The 23309-nt window shown below is 45.8% G+C and overlaps 1 protein-coding gene across 8 annotated transcripts in view; it reads right to left on the minus strand.

The window, feature by feature from the left end:
• Positions 1-2292: 2292 nt before the first annotated feature.
• The window catches only part of GIT2 (GIT ArfGAP 2), a 54336-nt gene continuing 33319 nt past the window's right edge, over positions 2293-23309 (minus strand). For 2 of the 8 annotated variants that reach the window (XM_028147349.2, XM_008142803.3), the window contains exons 14-20: positions 22008-22157; positions 18111-18359; positions 16449-16538; positions 11060-11142; positions 10262-10450; positions 6014-6077; positions 2293-5484 (exon numbers count right to left, since the gene is read on the minus strand). In XM_028147349.2, the coding sequence (XP_028003150.1) occupies positions 5272-5484; positions 6014-6077; positions 10262-10450; positions 11060-11142; positions 16449-16538; positions 18111-18359; positions 22008-22157 (1038 nt within the window). In that variant the 3' untranslated portion in view covers positions 2293-5271. Of the gene's footprint in view, positions 5485-6013; positions 6078-10261; positions 10451-11059; positions 11143-16448; positions 16539-18110; positions 18360-18878; positions 19673-22007; positions 22158-23309 lie in introns of those variants that run through there. The other 6 variants (XM_028147353.2, XM_054712353.1, XM_054712352.1 and 3 more) reach the window with 5 other exon arrangements.

The following is a 23309-nucleotide window of genomic DNA, read 5'->3' on the forward strand; positions in this document are numbered from 1 at the left end:
ATTATTCTTAAGCACCTTTTTCTACTTACTATAAAATGCATGATTAATAGGTTATTCTGCAGATTCTTTTAGAGTCTGATTCCTTTAGCAAAGATGGCCCTGAAGCCAGTACTACTGTGAAGTGGTGCTTACTGTGTGCTGTCTGTACGAGTTTCCTCTTCCCGCGCGTCGAGCACACGCTCGGGAGGAGGCAGCACTAGGCCTGGGGAAGTTACAAAGCTGAGCGAGAACAGTCACAGGAGCCCATGAGCACGGGTGAGCAGACAGCAGGCACAGCCCGTTCTAACGCGTGGGACTGCAGGAGCCATTTGTGCAAGAAATACACATACTCAGTGCATCCATATTTCTTTATGGATATGAATATTTTTCCATGATCTGGGTTTTTAGGTATTTTTCATAAAACTTAAAGCGTTATGTATTCTCTGTTTTTATGTAGAAACATTTAGGGTAGAGAACGCTGTGTGGGGATTCCCCACGTGTGAGGTTACCCCAGCCGTGGCCGTCACACATGCCGCTGACCTGGTGCTCCTGAGAAACGGAGATCTGACTGCTGACGTACAGTCCTTGCTCCAGCTGGGTTGACGATACCAATGGTTTGGGCACTTTTGCAGTGACTTTGGCCTTTGCCAGGGTCTGACCTCATGGGGCCTGGCGTCTGGCTTGGTGGCTGGCTGGTCGAGGTGGGGACCACTCAGTCTTCCCGGCCTGGTGTCTGGGCCACAGGGACCGGCTCCTGGAGAGCCTTGCACGCCAGCCTGCTGGGCAGCGGGTCACCCTTAGACGGTCACTGACTGTCCCTGCGGGGAGGTCCCCCGCGCAGCCCCATGGGGGGGGGGGAGTGCTGCTCCAGGAGCTTGGGAGCCAGAGGACAGTGCTCCCTTTGGTCACTCCACAAGCGCTGTAGGGAGCCCGGCGCCTGGGCTGGAGGGTGGCCCAGCCTCCACTCCAGGGCCACAAGCAGACTGTGCCCGTCTGTCCGGTGAAGCCCTGTGCTCATCACCCTCTGCCCCTTCTGCTCTAGACGCCGCCCTCCCCACAGGGCCACGTTCTCAGCCGCCTCGTCACAGACTCCCCTGGGGTGAAGCCCACTGTGGCCAATCAAGACCAACGACTAATAGTAACTCACATGCTCCCCTCGTCCATGAGGGACGGCACCTGGACAGTAAGCGTCCTCATCTGCGCTCCTGCTCCACAGGGTTGTGGTGAGGATTAAAGGAGCTAATCCTGTGGTCGGCAAACTGCGGCTCGAGAGCCACATGCGGCTCTTTGGCCCCTTGAGTGTGGTTCTAACACAAAATACCACGGCCTGGGCGAGTCTATTTTGAAGAAGTGGCGTTAGAAGTTTAAGTTTAAAAAATTTGGCTCTCAAAAGAAGTTTCAATCGTTGTCCTGTTGATATTTGGGTCTGTTGACTAATGAGTTTGCCGACCACTGAGCTAATCCACATCAAGAACCCGGCACGGTGCCTGGCGCAAAGTAGTTGATAAATGCCATCAGAATAATGATAAAAACCTATTGAAAAGCAGAAACGCAAGGAGCTGCTGGCGGGGAGGGAGCCCTGAAAAGGGTGGACAGGGGTGCTTCTGAGAGCAGTCGTGACCCGCAGCCCCAGCCCCTGGGACCCTCCCACAGCTGCTGGGCCGAGATGCTGGAGGGTCTCAGCGAGCCCTCCCGGGGCAGGGGCTGGCTCGTGTGAGAAGCCCTGCCCTCCGAGGTGCTTCTGGGGGGCGCTGATGGCCTGACCAGCTGGCTCTGGGGCCTCAGACAAGCCGGATCGCTGAGGACTCCATCTTCCCTGCACGTCTCACTCAGGCGCCTGTGGTAACAGGTCCTGCCCCACCCCTTCCACTTGGGAGAAGACCCAAGTCACCTCTCCAGAGGACGACTGTTGGGGACTGAGGGGGCCCCGATGAACCGGGTGGAAACCTATTCGTCCCCAGGTGAGCCTGCACAGTGGGCCTTGCTCTGAAAGTGAGAGACGGATGGCCTGAAGGCTAACCGAGCCCCACACCAGCTCGCCTGGGAGGAGGAGGGAGGCTGTGCGCGGCCAGCTCACTGCATTGAACAAACTGGAGAGAGCACGTCCTGAGAAGAAACCTGGGTCTGCTGCCCCGATGCGGGTTTCCCTAGCAACGCTAGCTGCCCAGTACAGGGAACGGGAAAGGACATCCGTCCTGTGGACACAGCGCCCGGGGCGAAGCATCTTCAGTGCTGTCTGGGGGGGAGGGGAGGGTGTGAGTTGAGGTGAGTATCTGAAGCATCAGCTAATTGATGGGAAACAGAATTACCAGAGACAGTTATAGAGCCTGTTTATTGCATAACTAGCAGGCACAAATTCCAAAACAATGTTCCAACGCTTAAAGGGCCGTACAATAATGACAGGAACAGAACGTACGATAAAAGTGAGAAGGAAGTGAGAAGGAAGGGTGACATGGGTAACGTTTCCATAAAAGGCATTTCAGTATTCCTGGGCAGCATTTTCCTTTGTAAAAACAAGGGTGACCTTCCACCGGGACAAGAACAAGAACGAAGACGCTGTGTGGGAAGCTCGCAGCTGCTGCGGGGCCCCCTCTGGTCCCCGCCCGGAGGGCCTGAGGCACCGGGCAGCGCCCGGTTGTGCATCTGCAGTGCCAATGGCAAGGGAGGCAGCGGTGGCTCTTCGGGCCCGACGGCTCTTTGGCAAATAAGAACCATTTGCGTTCTGAGGCAGAGGTGCCTTCGGTTCCCGGAGCTCGGGGTGGAGCCGCCGCCTCAGCAAGTGCCCGTCGTGTCAAGGGCACTCTGACCTCCCGGCTCTGGGGGAGGGGGCGGAGAACAGGGAGAACAGGACATCAGGACAGACAGTAGTGCAAGGCTGGGGCCCATGTGCAAAAAGCGGTGAGCGTCGTGCCGACAGGTGCCATCCGCCCCAGGACAGAGGGCCTCCGCCGCGGGCCTCGCAGAGGCTGAAGCTGAGGAATGGGCGGCGCAGAGACGGAAGCTGGCGGCCTCCTAGCACCGTGTCTCACCACCTGGAACTTCGTCCCGGGCTCTGGCGCCGTGGTCCACAGCAAACAAACCCTGCGGGGTTCTCACGACCGAAAGCGCTGGTCTCCGCCTGCCTCGACTTCCTCTAGGGCAGAAGCAACGCCTTCAACTCAGGCCATGTCTGAGGAAGACACCGCTTCGCCATCGCAGAGGACTCGTTATTCAGAAACCTGTCCTCCGGGGACACGGTCACCACCTCGAGCCCGCTGCTGGGCCTTTCCTGAGGACCCACCGCCCAGCGGAGGGCGGTGTTTGCAAGAACGAAGAGGGGCAGCTCAGGTGCGCAGCAGGCGGAGGCGGCTTCCCGGCGGGGCTGGAGCTGCAGTCAGGAGCATCCCCTCGGCATCGGCATCGGCGAGCCTGGCACTTGGGGTGTGCGACCAGCAAGTGGACGAGGCTTCTGGAGACTGGACCCTTTCCCCAAGCGACTCAGCGACGTGAACCCGGCAGGAGCGTCCACACAGTGACTCAGTCAAGCAAACACCCTCAAGGTGCTCTTTTCCTGACAGTTTACGGTCAAGCTACAAAGCTGATTGTGAATCAAACAGTTCTGTGCCAGTGCAGGCTTACTCAGCGTGTAATGAGGCAACTGAGAACTGACTTCTTCACGTGTGTGAAGGAGCACTACGGGGAGAATCATGGGTACAGCGAGGGGAGGGGGGCACAGGACCAGGGCAGCCCGACTCGCACCAGTCTGCGGGGCCCCAGGACAGAGGCTGTGGGCGGCGGCCTCCAGACCGCAGCGCGCCCACACGTGCTGTGAAAACGCCTGCAGCAGTCGCCAGCATTCATAAACAGAGATGGCACAAAACATCCAGATTCCGGGAGTCTCCTGAGAAATAAATGCTCTGGCAGCCCCGGATCCACTTTCCCACCTGGCAGCCCGAGGGGAGCTGGGGGCTGCTGTGCCACTGGGTGTGCCCTGGCCCCCTGCTGCCCCTGCGCCCACTCCGCACCTGGCTCACCCCATTCTCCTGCCTCACTGCTGCCTGGCCTCTGGCCGGGGTCAGAGCTGAGCCTCACCCACCCAGAGCGCTGCAGCCAGCAGGTCCAGGCACGTGCTCAGCACTCAGAACGAGAAAGGTCTCCAGCTGCTGAGGAAACACCGAAGTGTGTCCCAGAGCTGCCACCCGTGCTCTTCCACAGCTTTGGGGCAGCTGCTCGTCAGCAGAACACGCTCTACGGAGTTCTTGAACGCCAATGTCCAATTTCTACAAACCAGCAAGGTAGTGGAAAAGAAATAAAACCAGATGACTGTATAATCTTACCTCACAAGAAGTCCTTAAAGGGGACGAGCTATGCGAAGCAGGTCGCGAGAAGGCTTTACACGGTCAGAGGAGTAACCGAGTTTCAGGGGAGAGAGGTGCCGTACAAGGTCCGGGAGCGGAGGGTTTCTCTTCCCGTGGCTCCTGCAGTGACGGGAGGGAGGGGTGGCGCAGAAGGAGCTATGGCCTGGGGCGCTGCTCCTCCCGCTGCCCCGGAAGGGAAGTCTGGTTTCCTGTGATAAGGCAGAGCAGTAGACCGAGTGCCCCTACTAGGATGTGGCCAAGTGACACACGACGTGGAGGATGAGTGCTTATCTGATGCCACGGAGACTTCAGGATGACAGTAAAACAGAAGATCAAGATAGAAAAATTAAAGAACATCTCATGATAGAACAGTGAAAAGAAATGGAGCAATTCATTGTTTCCTTCCAAGAGAGATCGTTATACTATTTTTAGAAAGTGGCAAAGTCCTCTTCATACATGCTTGGAGATACTCCAAACTTAAGAGATTTTTGCAACAGGTTAGAAAATTCACTTATTGCACAATGCTTGGTAGGGAACAGATAATGTTGATTTTTTTTTTTTTTTTTTTTTTACCCAACTCTCTCAAGAAAAATGTTTTACTAAAACATCTCACTTAGAGTTTTAACATAGGCAGGGAGTTTTAAGGGCTGGATAAATGGTAACGAACTTGCAACAATGAAGCTATGCTTTTGGATGTCCATGATCATGAACTCAACAGTCACTGACAGCACAACAGAACATCAGAAAAACTGGCAAACAGTCACAAAATAAGGCAAGTGGGTTAAATTAATAATTGAAAATTTGTTAGAAAACATGCAAAAATAATACTGTTTTTTTCAAAAAAGTTTTAAGCTTTCATTAAATGTTTGTTTCTGGTAAAAATCGGGAGTTCCACATCTGAACTTGTAATGGGACTTTGAAAAGCCCAGAAAATAGAAGGGCCAGCACCCGCTGCTCAGTTGTTGTTCTCTTTGGTGGTGATGGTGACCAGCTGTTTGGCGGCCTTGGCGATGTCGTACGCACACTGGATGACCTGCTGTGTGACCAGCTGGATGTCCGTGGGCGGGCTGCAGTCCCCAGGAAGGGTCTTCTTGCATTCTGACTGCAGTCGGTAGGCACTGGACGTCAGTAAGCGAAGGGAAGTCCTCACCATGTCAGACTTGGGTTTCTAAACAGAAAGCACAGCCGTTGGCCATGAAGTGCAGGGTGGACATCCAAGAGCGGAACAAACATTCTTCTGAAAACAGCTTCAGCTGCTCCCCAGTGAGAGCAGTTTTGTCATGCACCTTTCAACGGGGTGCTCAAACCCCTGGTGGGTGTGAGATGCCAAAGGGCTCTAACTCAAAGGTCAAAGTGCATGCAGTATCATTTTAGTAGGATGTGCTATTCTGAGGTAGGTTCTGAAAAATATTATTCCACTTGGGTGAAATATTCCAGATTTGATTTTATTAACTTTATTCTATTAATACTTTGTTTTTATTCTATTAATGCTTTGCTTTTCTGCACTGGGTTCAGACATTCTTGTCTTATTAAAACCAGTATTCATGTAGAACAAAAATATTTCTATACTGTATCTGACTGTTTACAGATGTAAGACTCTTTGTGCCACTAAAAGAATAATGTACTATCAAGGTAATGAAGAAATTTCTTGCAGGTTTTTTAAAAGGATCTGAACCAAGTAGTAGGAAGTGACTTACTTTGGGAAATAATGCTGCCATTTCTGTAACAGCCAGGTGTATCCTCTCTGAGCAGGGACTATAACTGCAAGAATATCGAAAAGGTTATTCAAAGACAGGAAGATAATTCAGAGACAGAAACCCTCAGGGGCTAGCACAGTTCCATGTATATTCCCTAATGCAGGGGCTGAGGCCGAGGCTAGCCACTGTGGGTCCCACACCAACAGAGGCTCATCCCACTGACAAACAGTCTCCAGGTATGAAGCACAGGCAACATTGCCCTACTGGCCAGGGGGGGGGGCCACAAAACCGTCGGCACAGATATTCACGCCCCGCAAGCTGGCCATTTACTTCTCATATTCCCAATTTCTTGAAAGCAAAATCAGGATTTCCATGCAAAGGCCACAGAAGTTAAAAATAAAGTATTAAAAAAAATACTTTAGAATTGGAGCCTACACCTCAACACTTAAAAACTAACAGACAGCTCGGCTGACTTGGCTCAGTTGTTGAGCATCGACCTATGAACCAAGAGGTCATAGTTCAATTCCCAGTCAGGGCACATACCCAGGTTGTGGGCTCATTCCCCAGCAGGAGGTAGCCGATCAATGATTCTCTCTCATCACTGATGTTTCTATGTCTCTCTCCCTCTCCCTTCCTCTTTGAAATTAATATAAATATATTTTTAAAAAGCAAAATCCTGCAGACATTTCTAAATTCCTTCCATTTAATGCATCTGAACTGTTGAGAGGTCTAAAGCTTTACTTTGGACAAAGAGGAGGCACTGAGATCAGCTTCATCTACTTGCTCAATCACTTATCCACTTCCTCATAACACTACCAGGACTTTGTAATAAAATGCTACGGCCCTAGCCGGTTTGGCTCAGCAGATAGAGCATCAGCCTGTCGACCAAAGGGTCCTGGGTTCGATTTTGGTCAGGGGCACATACCTTGGTTGCAGGCTCCTCCCCATCCCAGGCCCTGGTCAGGGCTTGTGCAGGAGGCAACCAATTGATGTGTTTCTCTCACATCGATGTTTCTCTCTGTCTTTCCCTCTCTCTTCCATTCTCCCTAAAAATCAATGGAAAAATATCCTCAGATGAGGATTAACAACAACAAAAAGCTATGAGCAGAGCCAGTTCTTTGCTTGTGGACAAGCTCAAAGACAACGAAGTGCATTAAATCTGCCCATCCTCATACTTTCGTGCAGGGCTCCATTCTCAGTGCTTTGCAAAGACTCATGTAACCCTCCCAATAGCCCTATGAGGTGGTACTACTATCACACCCATTTTTCAAATTAGGAAACGGAGTCCTGGAGAGCAGAGAACTTGTCCAAGGTCCTGCAGCTGGTAAGAGAGCAGAACTCAACCCTGGCCATCCAGCCTCCAAGCCCAGGACCCTCACTGCCACACTGCAGGCCTCTCCTGGCACGAGGCAATGAATTCACACTTTTTTTTTTTTTTTTAATAGCAAGCCCCTTTTCCCTGATGACTGGTGATTCTGACTTCTTAGGTGATGAGAATTGGAATATTTGAGACTTTGGTTTCATTTATGGTTCTTATTATTGGCATTATGACAAGCAACATATGGGGTTAGTTTCCTGCACCTTAAAAATGTTCTATTTCTGCCCTGAGTACATGTCAAAAGGTGCAGAGACAGACAAACTGAACGTGGTGTTACGTGACAGCTCTTAGGTACCGCACTGCCCCCAGGCCTGGGTATTACGTCTAGAATGACCCGCAGGCCCAGGAGGGGATGGACATGGGGAAAGCGCTTTGGAAGCCTGTTTCCGGCATGTTAGGAAATATGGTGTGAATACAAAGGTTTGGCCTTACACAAGAACCCACATGGCTATGTTTTAAAATTTCCCTCCTAAGACACAAAGCCAAATGTCCTTCAGCATCCATCCTAGCACTTAACACCTTCAAGAAACATTCTTTCCCCATTTTTTAGCTCATGAAGTTGGCTTCTGCTTAAAAATTGTCATCAGCAACCTCTGTACTTCATCTTTGTAAGAAATCTAGTATCAAAACTATTTTAATAAAGACTGCCTACATTTTAGTAACTATGTATGGTGCCAGGTGAGGGATTACTTTGTAAATTATATAAATGTCTAACCACTAAACTATACACAGGAAACTAATATAAAATATTACTGGATGTCAACTGTAATTGGGAAAAAAACTTACTCAGAAAAAAAGACTGCTTACATTTTAATGAAACATCACATTTCAAGAAAATGGTTTATATTATTTCAAAATGCCTTCGAATGGAAAATCCTTACTTTTAACTTTGTGAGCAGTTAGAACCACACACCATGTAACAGCAACAATGCCAGTGCATAAGGAGTTATTTAACTTGCCCATTTCAAGGGGCAACAATCCATCTGGTCACACAGACACTCAGAGGAAAAGGCAATGTCCCCAGCACCCCTGTATCAGACGTAACGTTTCTTGCACTAGTGTGCCCATTAATACCACATTTACTGAGAACACATCTATTTTGAGTTGTACGTTATCCATATGCATTTTACGTTTTGCTGGTTAGGGTTTTCATGCTGATCCAAAAATATAATTCACCCTTTTCCCTTGCTACACAAAGAAGATATTTTTCCTAAGGTAATCTCTCAAAAACTCATTCATTATAAGATATTTGAGAAAAGTCCTGAATAAGCCGCAAAAGAAAGCACACACAGATTAATGAAGAAGTCCTCACCTTTATCAGAGGGTGTTCATGTTCACAACTTCAAATTATCTTTCCCCAAAAAGGCTTTTGTGCATAATATGTAGTAATCCTGAATTGTGTAATTTCCTGTGTATGTGAGTGTGGGAGAGAGATACAGGCAGGGGACAGGACCAGGCTGAGGGACGGTCTCAGGGGCTGAGGGGAGCTTGCTTAGACCAGGGGACCAGGACCAAGCCTGAATGTGCCCACATGGGCTATTGGTCTACTTAAGATAACACAAGCGATGGATCAACAGGAGGAAAAGGCATGGGTTTAATTAGTACAATACAAGATTGTGAATAAAAGCGTCTTGAATATGTAAGTACCCAGAGATTTTAATAGAACATCAAACAAGTTGTAAAATATAAATTCTCTACACCAGTTCTGGTTTAAAGCAAAAGAATGAGCTAATGATTAAAATCTTTACATCATTCTCTCATGGTCTTTTTTTTTAAACCTCACCAGAGGATATTTTTTCCATTGATTTTCAGAGAGAGTGGAAGGGAGGGAGGATGGGGAGAGCGAGAGAAACATTGATGTGAGAGAGACACAGCAATTGGCTGCCTTTTCTACACACGGTTGAAGCAGGGGATCGAACCTGCAACCGAAAAAAAGAAAACACAAACAAACGAAACGAAAAACAAACAAACAAAAAAGAACCTGCAACGGAGGCATGTGCCCTTGGCTGGGAATCGAACCCGAGACCATTCAGTCCACAGGCTGATGCTCTAACCACTGAGAAACCAGTCAGGGCCCTCATGGTCTTAAAAAAGAAACCAGATCATGACATTTATTGAATAAATCTGTACGTTATAAAGTAAAAAAATTCCAAATTGTACCGAGCACCATACTGCGATCTTTGAAGCCAGAAATGGCCGTAGGGCAGGTATTTGTATTTTTGACAATTACCAAAGAGAACAATGCAACGTAAGCAACATGAAACTAGGCTGTCACCCAGAACAGTTAACTGAGGAGAAAAGAATGCGTTAGAACAAGAGCCAGTCCCTTCCTATGCTAAGAACTGGCTCTGCTCGACATGGTTCTGCTCAGAGTGAACAGACAGTTATGTGAATGGTGATTTGAGCAATTTTATCGGTAAACCACTTGTGTCTTAGACGTTTCATATATATACAAACACAGGCACACACGGGAGACGTAAGAAGCCAGGTTCATTGCAGGATATCTTTTACGTCGGCAAACTGGCTAGCTAAGGCAATCCCAGGGAGCAGTGGTGCCGGGAAGAATCAAGGGCAAGTTCTCAGGAGCTTCCCTCCCTTCTCTGCCTAGAACTAGGAATATCACCGTCCCAACTACACCGCGATTCTATTCCTAGAGACATTTATTTTCAGAGTACTTCATAAGAAGAATGAAAAACTGAAAATACCGTGTAAAAAAACAAACCTAAATTTACAAATTTGTTCTTAAACCTTACGTAAACCTGAAACTTTAAAAAACCTTTAAAAGCAGGACGTTGAGAAAACTCGGTTTCTAACTGGAGCAGCACCTCCAGAGCACGTGCACGTCCCCCCGGGCAGGACTGAAGCCCTACCTGTCATGTTTATTTTCTTGGGCTGCTCGTAGGAGTTCCTGGATGTTTTTGGTGATCTGCTCAGTTTTCCGGATGACGTCCTCGGTGCTGGGGAGGATGGGGCTTGGGGCCGTGGAGGGTTCTGCCATATCTGGTATTGAGCCATCACCTTGCCACACCATACTCCTCTGCCTTCCCTTCCTGCTGGACCTGCGGACATTACAGAAGAGGCTAAAGGCAGCAGGTGCTTACCAGCTGTTTCTCTGCTTCTAGGAGCCACTGCGTGCATTTGCTGAACACAAGAGCAGCTGCTTTTGTGGTTTCCTTTATGCTGTCTGGCAGGAGAGGCATGGTAAGGCTGTTTCACCAACAGGCAGCCACAGCGCACATGGGGGCTCTTTCATTCACCACGGGGCTGGAGATGACGACTCTCGTAGAAAGGGTAAAGATGGGGAAAGGAAGGGAATAACGGGAACGGGGAGGGCGTGTTATTAGAAAGCCATCCCTAATTGAGCCAGTCCCATGGGGTAAAAATGCAGAATATAACCTAACATGACTTAAAGTGAAGTACTGATTTGAAGCACATTACAGAGACTTAGAGACATAAAATGTGCTGATAAAGGAAAAAAAGACCCCTGTGGCAATAACGTGTGACGAGAAGAGGTGTTGACCTATGAACTTATGCCTCAATATTTTAAGACTTTATGGGTCTGGAAATAGAGAAAAGGGGTGCAGGTGATGAACTACGTCTCCTGACCACGGCTGGCTAGATATCTGGTTTCAGAGCCCGCCCCCCGGCACATCCTTCTGCAGCTGTACCCCATGTCATCTGGGTCCGTGTCGTTGGGAGTGTTGTCATAGTCACTTTCAGGTGTGCTGTTCTGCTTCTCCAGTCTGGACGCCTACAGAGAAAAAAGGGGCCCATTGGTTCCGAGCATCAGACACTTCTTAGGAGCCACTCTTCTCCAGGAATCACTACTGCATGGCCCAGTCCTCACCTGGGACGGAGCCAACCCTTTACTGAAAATCTAGTGAACGATGAGCAGTGGATACAGAAATACTCTTTCCTTTTGTGCACCATTCGTAGCTCAGTGGCTACTCCATAAGCAGATCCTTGGTACAAACTAATGCAGACACACAAGGCAACACACCCACATTTCGTTCTCTAAGGATATGAGTCTAACTATGATACGAGTCCCACTGAATAGCAAAATGCCCCCACTTAGACACCATCGACCTTCAGCACTGGGAGCTGCCTGCACGTTATCCAGTCTAACACCAGGTGAGAAAATGACACACCCAAGGCCACAGACTCAGAGCCCGGGCCTCCTGCTACCTCCAATACCCCAGGCCTGGGCGCTGAGGCTCACCACTGCTCAAAACACATACAGCTCTGCAGGAACTCCTCAGAGGGGGCTTATCAGACCAGAAATTAATATTAATTGATTGCCACATGTTGTTTGTGAATCAAAATAGATTAACCTGGTGTATACTTGATTTCCAACCATTTTTATCTGTTTCCCAAAACACCTAACCCTCAAAATACAAAGATTGGATGCAACTGTGGAAATTAAAAAATGGGAGGCAGATTTAAAAGAGGAATGGTAAAAACGTGTTGAGCAAATGGCAGCACTGCTAAGTATAGGGCCTTTCAAGGTGACAAAATTTGAAGGAGACCACATCCCCTTGAATTACTTAGTCAACTTGGGTTTCCCTGAGTATATATTTCATCCACAATGCTTGAGGACGTCTTCATCTAGAACAGAAATCAGTGGAAACTGATTTAAAACCTAAACTGATTACTTCGCAAAATACAAATCTATTTCCAGCTCTCACCTTTAATTTAATCCAAGTTAATAAAAACATGTGACTTAAGGAATTATACTAATGCTGCAATAAAATGTGGCTAAAAAATAGCTATACAGGTGTTCCTTAAAGAATACAGGATTGGCCCGGCCGGTGTGGCTCAGTGGTTGAGCATTGACTCATGCACCAAGAAGTCAGTGGTTCGATTCCTGGTCAGGGCACACGCCCGGATTGCTGGCTTGATTCCCAGTAGAGGGTATGCAGGAGGCAGCAGATGTTTCTATCTCTCTCTGTCCCTTCCTCTTTCTCTAAAACCAATTTAAAAATACGTATTTTTTAAAAAGAATACAGGATTGATTTTTCTGAGAAACAGAAACACTGATTAGTTGTTCCATTTACTATGCATTTATTGGTTGATTCTTGTACTTGCCCTGACCGGGGATCAAACTCGAAATCTTGGCCTATCGGAATGATGCTCTGAGCTATCCGGCCAGAGCCACAAAAATTTTTTTCAATTGACCTGCACAGTTCAATTGACCCACATAGTTCAGACCCACATTATTCAAGGGTCAACTGGTGGTTGGATATCTGCATGTGCAAAGGGCCAACTTAAGTTATAATCAGATTTTTGAATGCAGGGGCTGTCGGTGTTCCCAACCCCCATGTTGTCTGAGGGTCAACTGTAAAGTAAGAGCCTTATTTAAACATCTGGAGACCCTACAGTGTCATCCAAAAGAGTGACTACTTTAGAGTAAGTCAATTTAAGAAAAATCTACATAAAATCTAATTATTTGCTCCTTACTTGTAATGCTGCCTGGTCCTCTGAAGGCCCTTATGTGGACAGGCAAGGCAGCCAGCCCCAGGCGGAAGGCTCCTAAATTCACATCACATTTTGCTTACTGTCTTCATGGCTTCTCTTCCCTCTCCCAGGGAAGATGCTCTCTTTCTCTGTCTGCTGAGGTCTTCCACGTTCCCGCCAAATGCTCTATTTGGTCCTAGCCACTTCAACAGAAGACACTTGTGCTGGCTCCTAAAATTCACACTTTATCCACTCAAATTCACCTGCCCAATGATTGACTGTCAGCTCGTGAGCTGCTGTTTGCCGACCACAGGCTTAGAGAGTTTAAGTTCTGTAAGTTGACTATAACTTTTAAGATCCCTTCGTTTATATCTCCTACAAGAAAGCCATTTCTGCTTCCCTTGCTGCCCATTTTGATCTGGCTTCACGAATCAACCCGTGAGTCACTGGCTACTGGAAGTCTAGATGGAAGGCCAAAGGCAGGCCCGTGTCCAGGGCAGGGCACAGCGAAAGCAGGCTCTTCACAGGTGCTCTCAAAAACAGAACCAACCCCCATCTTACCTTTCACAGGGAATGTCTGACCAGTCTTTAAATTTCTTTTCTTTCAGTTTTTACACACACACACACACACACACACACACATACACGTAAATGTAACAGAAAGACTCGCATTTAAATAATTATTCTGGAAAATTCATCCAGAGCTGCTCCAGTGGAAAAATCTAGAAAATAGAATTAAACTCAGAAAATCCCACATTTTATAATGGACCTTTCTGCCTTCCTTGATATAAATTTGATAATTACAAATCAAATGCACTACCCCCACAATGATCAAAAGTACCAAGTTTCATTTAAACATTTTAGAAGAGTAATAACTCATATATCTAATAAAAGTACTCAGGAAATATTTCTCCAGTACTGAAAACAATGTTTGGCAGGAAATCAGTTACTTACGAATTAAGTTCTTCATTATTGTCGACAAAAACATATATAGGATTTCAAGTTAGCCAGCATTTAATTTTGTGAAAAATTATTGTGAACATGCAGAGGTAAGAACCATTAGTTGAAAGTGCTGCTCTCTCAAAGCTGTTAATAGAAAGGTTACCGGATAGCTGGTGCTGGTTCAGTTTATTCTATAGATTTGCAAATTTAAAAAATACAGACATGCCATATGAACCTAAAGTCATGATAAAGCTTCCAGGAACATTCAGGATTATCAGTTTAAATGACTTAATTGTTAATCTTGTATAAAACTCCATTTCAGAAAGCAGTCCTTGCAATTATTCTCAAAACTACCGGGGGAAAAGTTTTGGTTTTTTAATTTCATAGTGGACAAAAGTTTATTTGACTTAAGTAAAAGTTCATGAGGTATTTCATTTCTATTAACTGCCCCTTAGTTTAACTGAAATGTTGTAATAAAAAACACTGCAGTTCCTTTGTAGAACTGCTCAGAAGACTTGAAGACTCACGCACGTGTGTAGTCTTCCTTTTAGCAGACTGCTTCAAAGCTGCGGGAAGAAGCCGTGAAGGGCCCCGATGTGCCACGTGGCACTGGCAGTGGAGGAGAACTCATCATCCCTACGGATGTGCAGGGGGTGGAAAAGGCCAGTGCAAATCCTACTGTGTCCATAAAGGTGGCCCGCCCACAGCTACCATTCCTCCTCTCGCCTTAGTTCCACTCCCTGGTGTAAAAAAAGAGCGAGCGGGGACCTGACTGCAGGTCTTCAAGGCTTGAGCTCTTTCCACAGGTGTCCCAGCTTGCCAGCATGTGCTCTTCATGCGTGAGACTATTTTTTAAATGGACAGTGCCTTTGGGAGCCAGGATGTCACCTCAATCCCTAGGACCTTTTCACTGACAAACCAAAAAGCTGGGTATGACCCTGGTTGGTGTGACCCAGTTGGTTGGAGCATTGTCCTGTGCACCAAAAGGTGGTGGGTTTGATCCCTGGTCGGGGCATGTGCGGGAGGAAACTGACTGATGTTTCACATTGATATTTCTCTCTCTCTCCCTCTCTCTCTGCCTCACTTCCTGTCTCTGAAATCAATTAAAAAAAAAAAAAAAAGGCTGCGTATGGAGGAGGTACTTAATAAATACTTGTTACCTAGCTATTCTAAATGGAGTTTGCCTGAATTGTGTACTGTTACTGGAAATGCAAGTTATACATCAGAAAGTGAACTTGCTCTGGCCCGTGCCCCAAAGGGTCACAGATTCTATCCCCAGCCCCAGTTGGGGAGCGTGCAAGAAGCAACCAATTGATGTGTCTCTCTCACATTGATATTTCTCTCTCTCTCTCCCTCCCTTTTTCCCCTTCCCCTCCCTTCCTTCCACTCTCTCTAAAAACATTAATGGAATCCGGCCAGTGTTGCTCAGTGATTGTGCTGAGCTATGAACCGGGAGGTCATGGCTCGATTCCGGTCAGGGCACATGCCCGAGTTGCAGGCTCAATCCCCAGTAGGGGGCGTGCAGGAGGTAGCCAATCAATGATTCTCTCTCATCATTGATATTTCTATCTCTCTCTCCCTCTCCCTTCCTCTCTGAAATCAATAAAAATATATTTTTAAAAAATTAATGGATTGCTGGAACTGGTTTGGCTCAGTGGATAGAGCGTCGGCCTGTGGACTGAGGGGTCCCGGGTTCGATTCCGGTCAAGGGCGTGTACCTTGGTTGCGGGCACACCCCCAGTGGGGGGTGTGCAAGAGGCAGCTGATTGATGGTTCTCTCTCATCGATGTTTCTGGCTCTCTGTCCCTCTCTCTTCCTCTCTGTGGAGGGTCAATAAAATATATTTAAAAAAAAAAAAAAAATTAATGGAACCCTACCCAGTTTGGCTCAGTGGATAGAGCATCAGCTTGTGGACCAAAGGGCACATACCTCAGTTGCAGGCTCCTCCCTGGCCCGGGCCCTGGTTGGGGCTCATGCAGGAGGCAACCAATGGATGTATTTCTCTCACATCGATGTTTCTTTCTGTCTTTCCCTCTCTCTTCTACTTTCCCTAAAAATCAATGGAAAAATATCCTCAGGTGAAGATTAAAACAACAAAAAGAAGGAAGTTGGACTTGACCAACTAATAAAGTGAACAGTTTCATACTAACAGCTGCCGAGACCTCCAATTCTGCTATGTGTTGCAATGCTTACATGAGACGCAGGGACAGCAAAACCTTGGTTTGTCAAGTATGGTGCTGACAAAGTATGTTAAGAGGTTAAAAGAAATAAAAAAGCATGATGTCTTGGTGTTTCAGTTAGTCCAAATATACTAGTTTTAATCTGATAACTGAAGCTCTGAACTAATCTGACAGATGTGCCCTACTACAATATTTAACCAGCAGCCAGCTAATATTCTGATTGTTTAAAATGACAGTATGCTCAGAATAAGTGTTACAGGGTAAATTGTGAACTTGGTTAAATAGTACGTGAAACAGAGTAATGTGGAGTTAGACGAAAGGTGGCCGTCTCCCATAGGCGTGTGCGTGTGTCCATGCATGCTGCTAAGAGCTGCCTCATGCAGGACAGAGGGCAATCAGCAGAAGGACAGGAGGGCCAGAAACACACAGTGCCCAGAGCTGCCCCTCCTCCAGAGAGCCGGCCATTCAGAGTGTACTTAACCCTTCGGGTGCTTTCGTCCCTGGACCAGGAAAGTGTGGAGGGGAAGGAAGGCAGAGATGAAGAGGAGGTCACAAGTGCACTCCTCCCGATCTAAAAGGGGAAAAAGAAACACACTCGGGAAAATACATACAACAAAAACCCTACCACCTACCCGATTTCCCAGGAAGAGTCCTAAAAAGCTACTCAATCCGCGAGATCAGTGCTGAAATTTCTGTGACAGGCAGCTGACTGCCACACTAGCCGATGACAAATGCCCAGACATGTTTAATCCCTTAGTGAAATGCCTTCCAGAAATTACTCGGAATTTATAAAGCTATTTCTTCTATATAAGGGAAAAAATAATATCTAGCATAATTTGTCAAATTTGCCGATAGTTTTAAAAAAATAGCCTTAAACAAATATTTTTAATTTAGACAGATAATATAAAATGAGAAACTATATGAATGATTAAAAGTTGGTATGTTATCAATCTATTTTTTAGTAGATATAAAACTTTTACAATAATAAAATAATGACATTCTTACATTCTAAGTGTTTCTAAAATTAAAAAAAATACACTATGAAAACTAACGAAGTTTGCTTTTCTTAAATTTTGTTTTCGGTTTTACAAAAACGAGTTTTTAAATTTAGTTCAATGACATTCCATTACACCCAAAGTATCAAATCAACTGCTTTAGAATGTTTAGCCCAAACAACTTAAAAAGTTGAAGTAATATACTCCCAATTACAATATAACAACACAGTAATTTTACCACACTAAAGCTGGACAAAATTAAACTAGGGCTTAATTTACTAGACCATATACATTCTTTACTCTGAATTTTCTCTGAGAATTTTTTGGAAACTCGTACAAAATTTGACTGAAAAAAATAACAACTGTGACATTCAAAAAGATAAAAATTATTCTCTAAAAATATCACACAAGTTCAAAACATCTGTGACATTTGGTCAAAACAGATTTTTAAAATAAATCAATCTGGAAGAAATACATTATTTTAAAACCTCACAACACAATTATTATCCCATTGTAAAACAAGATGTTAGCAGCCTGTTACAAAACACCACCTTTGGAATACAACACCTGTAAAGTCGATGCCGAGTTTTTACACCTCACTCTTAGGAAAGGACAAAGCAGAGCTTTCTCCACAATGAGGCGGCGGGGGCTGCAGAAGCAAAGCAGGCCCGCTGACCACACGTGCAGCAGCTGTGGAGCCCAGAAGCTGTGCATGTCCAGACCACAGATGCCACCTGCTCCGCTGGGAGGAGCAGAGAAGGCACCTTGCATTCTAAGGGCTCTAGTTCATAAAGGGGCATGTACCTGTCTTACCGACCTCAAAGAAGATGGCACTTACTTCTAGTGGCGACCTTAACACTTTGTTTTTGTTTTTGTTTGTGGAAATGGGGAGAAAATGACATGCCGATAGGAGAGAAAGGGGAGGGAGCTGAGCAAGAACCGGAACGTCGGTTTTGTGGGAAAAGTTTGGCCAATGGCCCTGGTGCTCGTGGTGCTCCCACAAGCACCTGCCAACATGTTAGTAGAGCAAACACAGCTCTCACCGCCCAACGTGGCAAAGCAGGGACATGGGCATCTCCGGTTCAGGAGGGACTGCAGGAGGCAGGCTGCGCAGAGAGGGAACAGGGGAAGCCAGTGGTGGTACTTACGTGTGCAGGGAACGGCTGCAGTCTCGTCCTGCTCTCTTCGGGGGGGTTCGCTTCTCCCACTGGGAGATACGGCTTCTGACCTGATCCCGTCTCGTACATGGACATGGGCCTACTGCCCCGGGCAGATGGACGTCGCTTTAAGGAAGAGTGGTTGGAAGTATCTGGGTATTCAGAACCAGTTTGCACCTGATATATTTTGGTTGAGGCCTGTTTCCTGAGGTTCGAATTTTCACTCTGGAGTGTTTGAAGCTGAAAGAAATGTTTGGCAGTGGGACTGTGTTTTTCTACAGCAAGCAGAAAAAGCAAACACCAAATAAATGCATACAACTACCAGCTTTAAACAATAAAAACAGTAATAGCTAGCTGGGTTGAAAGTAAAAGGCAACTATAAATGAGAACTCTATCTTCTAGAATGAATGAAACGCAATCAACTCACTTCATCACTGAAGCATGATAAATAGCTTAATTTCTAAATGTGGAAAAGTTGCAGATTAGACTTTTTAAAAACAAATGTCAAACAACTTAAAATTTGGTCATGGCAGACCTGAGAAATGTTTGCAGGCAAGCTGAACTCGGGATTTCCCTAAGGCTGTTGCTACAAGAGCGTGAGATCATTAAGACATCTCGTAGGTAACTTGCTTTTCAAATGAGCCCTGAGCAATTTGCCAAAATGCCAGCGGACACCAGGGAAGCAGCACAAAAGTTACTGGAGTTGCTGTGCAAAGCAAGAAAGACAGTCAAGTTCAGCTTATGGAAAGTCAGGTCAGCTACTTCCCAGAAAGCCAACAGGAAAAATTGTAATCAACAAGCTTTTATTACATAATATTCTTGATGTTCCAAGCAATGTAGCACATGTTAAAAAAGAGAGGGAACCGAATCATGGTATGCTTGCTATATTAACATATTACACAGAAAACTGAAGACCTGTTCTGGTAACATCTTCATCTGAACGCTCCACGTAGCACGCTCGCTTCCCTTTGGTGACTGATCAGCTTTCAGCCAGAGCTGGAATATGTGGCCTCTCTCCCCTTTGGTTTTGTCACCCAAAGTCGCGACCATGATGGTGTCAGCTTTAAACACTCTAATCTGTCTGGCACCACCCCGTTTTAGTTAGAGACTGTCACTTGGAGACCCTGAAAGCTCTTTCCATTCCTCACATGCAGGCTGCTTCATGGTGTCTGATGAATTCGAGTTAAGGGATCAGCAAGGAATCATGTTACTCGTTGGCGTCTGGCATTTTAAACACAATTAACTGAGTCCGGTCTGCAATGTCCTTCCCCTCTGGTGCTCCTCCATCTTCCGTGACACTGTCTAAGCTGGGTGTGGTGTGAGTTCAGCTGTCTACTCTTTGACAGTGATTGTGAAATCTGACCAAACTGCCCACCAGGGCCAAGGCTCAGGTCCGCAAGCAACTGTGTCTGCACCAGAAGATCATGACTTTTTCGATAGCAAACCATTCAGTGTTAGGAGTTACTTTCAATTTTTATTTATAAAGCACCCATCTGTGAAAATGCACCAATAGTGGCTGCTCCTCTTCATTAATTAGCATCTTTTCCAAGCAACTGTTAAAATGTGAAAGATCAAATAGAAATCATGCTACTTTATCAACTCAATATATTTATATATTAAAAAAACTTTACCTAACTTTGAAATAAAATCAATACATCTTTGTTAAATAAACATATCGCACATACTTTATATTAAAAGTGCCAAACTTCTGTGAAAGCCTGGCATACTGCCTCTGTCAGAGAAATACCCTCATCCTCCGTTTTCTCGAAGAGTGACCCACTAAGATTGCTTCTACACCACAAAGGCTTTCAGAATCTCACGTCTGCAACTCCCTTTCCAAAGAAGGAACAACAGCTGCAAAGTGACAAGCAGCCATGGAAAATCCCTACATTCCAGGACACAGACAGGCGTAAGGGGCCTGTCAAAACTATGTATTAGGGAACCCATATCCTAAAGTGAAATGGTCAAGGTCCAAAGAGTGAGGAACTTAAACTGACACATGCCTGCCGATGAAGGAGTGGGTGTCTGGTCACATGTCTGTCTATGTAAAAGCCTTCTCTTAGAGTGTTTAAGACAAGGATGTTTCATGTCTCTGAAACATCCAGTCTGGATTTTGCTTGCAAGTGTTTTGATGAGCACAAGTTCCTGGTCTCAATTTTTAAGAACTTTAGTATTCTGTATTTAGAGACACGTCTTGGATGAATCAGAATGATACTTATCTAAATGAGAACTAGACCACTTTTTTTATTTGGAAGGAGTATAACAGGCAATGAAAATTTACAGCTAATCCAATAGTTTCAGAAATCAAAAGCTTTTCCAAGAATTGAGGAAATAATCCATGAACAACAGCAAATAATTTCATTCTATATTTCTTAAAGAAGCCTAAGACATTTGCTTTCAGAGATAGGTTAACTCTGGCAATTTCTACACGTACTAAAAGGAGCATTAAAGAATCAAAAAGCTGATGCTTAGCAGGTTGATTTACAGTGGCAACGTCAGCATGTTTCAGAAAAAGGCACCTCAACAAAATTATTAATTCAATTAATGGGTCAAACTGTAATTTATTAAACAACAGGTATTTCAGAAAAAGACAGAGGAAGTGCAAGCCCTGTATGTTACGGCTGCATACCAGGGCCAGCGAGGCACAGAACAAGTGTTAGGTTAAAATCTGACTGATCTTCGTATCCCCCCCTATTTTAGCTAGTAGAGCCATCTATCTCAAAAGATCTCCACAAATGATCTAGAACTCAGCACCAAAAGAATCCTCGACCACGCCCAGGCCAGGGCGCACTGCAGGGTACTTCCCTGACAAGCAGAGGGCACAGCCCCCTAGTTCTGTGGCCTTCCTGTAGGAAGCATCACTGAAAAGGGCCCAGCCACAAATGACCTGCACCACGTCCTCTGTTCTTGATCATGATTCTGAAGCATGACTCTTCCAATGCCTTTGTTTTGTTTCTAAGGGAAGTGTACAAAATCTCATATTGTGGAGAATTGAAGGATGAAATTTTCAACTTTCTTTTCTTAGAATTCTCATAAAAAATTACATATGTAATCCCCATCTTAAGCAAATTCCTTGCTACTGTTAGCCACACTTCTTTTAGGGATTAATATATTCATATATTTCTGACTCTCTTAAAAGGCAGTGAACGAGAAAATGCTAAGCAAATGGGGTTCTTACTAGTGAACCTCTCTCACTAATGTAAACAGAATGTTTTCTTATATTCACTGAGAACCTGCTCTGTGGCAGGCCCTGCTCTAAGCTCTGAGGACATCATAAACTGATGGTTAAGCACGGGTGAAAAATAAAGTGGGGGTGCAGGACAGCAGGCCCTGCTCTAAGCTCTGAGGACATCATAAACTAGTGGTTAAGCATGGGTAAAAAATAAAGTGGGGGTGCAGGACAGGGCTGCCAGGGCGGGGGTGAATAACAACTTAGAATAAGAGTGAACAGGGACAGCACCCCTTGCATGGCTTGGGGTGGGGTATGATGTGGAATGCTGATAAACACATATACCCGTCCAGGGCTTTCATCTGCTCTGTCTTTCCGGTATGATTATTCTTGTAGAATGAGCAATAGGAAGAATCACATCCACAGAGTGCCATCCAGGATCCCAGGAGGCACAGAATGGTGCAAGGGTTACTATAACTGATAGAAGCACCTAATAGGTTGTATGTTTCTTCTATTGGGACACTTACTCTGCATTTATTTATCAAAGCTACTTTACCTGCAATATCCAAATACTACTTCCAAAACGACAGCTTGGCCCAAAGATTTTTAGGTTACAATAACTGTTTTTCTTCCCTCTAACCACAAGTATTGTGCCTGGGATTCTTCCTTATACTACGGGGTTAAAGCGTCAATCATCCTGGCATTTATTAACATGTTACCTTTTTCTGCATAATTCTCAGCTCGTCACTCAAGTTGTTATTCACCTTCATTAGCTGTTGTATCTTGGCCTCAGAAGCCACTAGAGCGTTTTTGACCTCCATAAATTCCTGCACAGTGACTGGTCCATCTGATAAATCTGAATCTAGGCTCTAAAAATAAATTGGGGAAAATGTTCACAATCTGAGACGATGATAACATTCAAGACTAACAGCTAAAGAATTTCAAATTCTGACCATGCCAGCTGGACTGCAAAGTTAATCAAACTAAATCAAGGCTTCTGAGGGTAATGCAAAAATAAAACATAAAGGTGGGGTTACTATAATATTTGAAAAAATTTAAAGTCAATATTTTCTAACAGAATAGGCAGTAGGGCTATAAACCTACTCTGACAATGACTCTCTAAATGCATTTGTCTTGTCTGCCTTTCCTTGCTCATTCATTTTTTCTTTTTTATTCATTCTTTAATTCATTCATTCCAACAAAAGTTTATTGAGCACCAGGCAGTGTTCTGGGGATATATAAGAAAAGAAAACAGACTACGATTCCTACTCCATGGCATTTATATCCAACAGAGTGAGGGAGGGGAAAAATAAAAACAAGTGACTACACAGTCTGACTGAAGGTGATAAGTGTGGTGGAAAATAGATAATATGGAGAAGGGTAAGGGGCTAGGGAGCTCAGGTAGGGCTGAAGGTGGGCGCATTTTACTTAGACAGACGGGGAAAGCCTTTGGGTAGGTGAGATGTGAGCAGCAGCCTAAAGAAGGTGAGGACATTAGTCAAATGGCTGTCTAGAGGAAGAACATTCCAGCCAGTGGCAGAGCTCAGCTAGAGGGAGTGGGTGTGCAGGGCAGAGAGGAGTGGGAGGCCCGTCCGTCCACAGAGGAACCATTCCCGTAGGGTCCTGCCATGACCTTCGCTTTCACCGAGGGAACGCAGGCTGCTAGGGAAACCTGGCAGGGGTGCTTCAGACACATGATTCTCGCTGTCCTCTCCGCATTCCCTGCATCTGCCAATGGCACTACCATTCTCAGTCATGTGAGCTACAAATCCCTGACACGTCTTCTGTAAGTCTATCTCCCCCCGTTCAAACATCCAACTTATTGCCAAGGCTGGTCTATTCTATCTTCCTGCCCACCCATTCTCAAATGTTTGCGGAGCCCCTCTGTGGGCTAGGTCAGGGCCAAGGTCCTAGGGATTCAGCAGAAGGTGGACCAGCCAACCCCTGCTGCTCCTCACTGTGCTCACACTCTGCTACAGTGATCTCTCTCCCATCTGGACCCTCCCAGCCAAGCCCTGAAG

This window comes from Eptesicus fuscus, chromosome 23 (genome assembly GCF_027574615.1).
Source record: "Eptesicus fuscus isolate TK198812 chromosome 23, DD_ASM_mEF_20220401, whole genome shotgun sequence".
In the NCBI taxonomy this organism is placed as follows: Eukaryota; Metazoa; Chordata; class Mammalia; order Chiroptera; family Vespertilionidae; genus Eptesicus; species Eptesicus fuscus.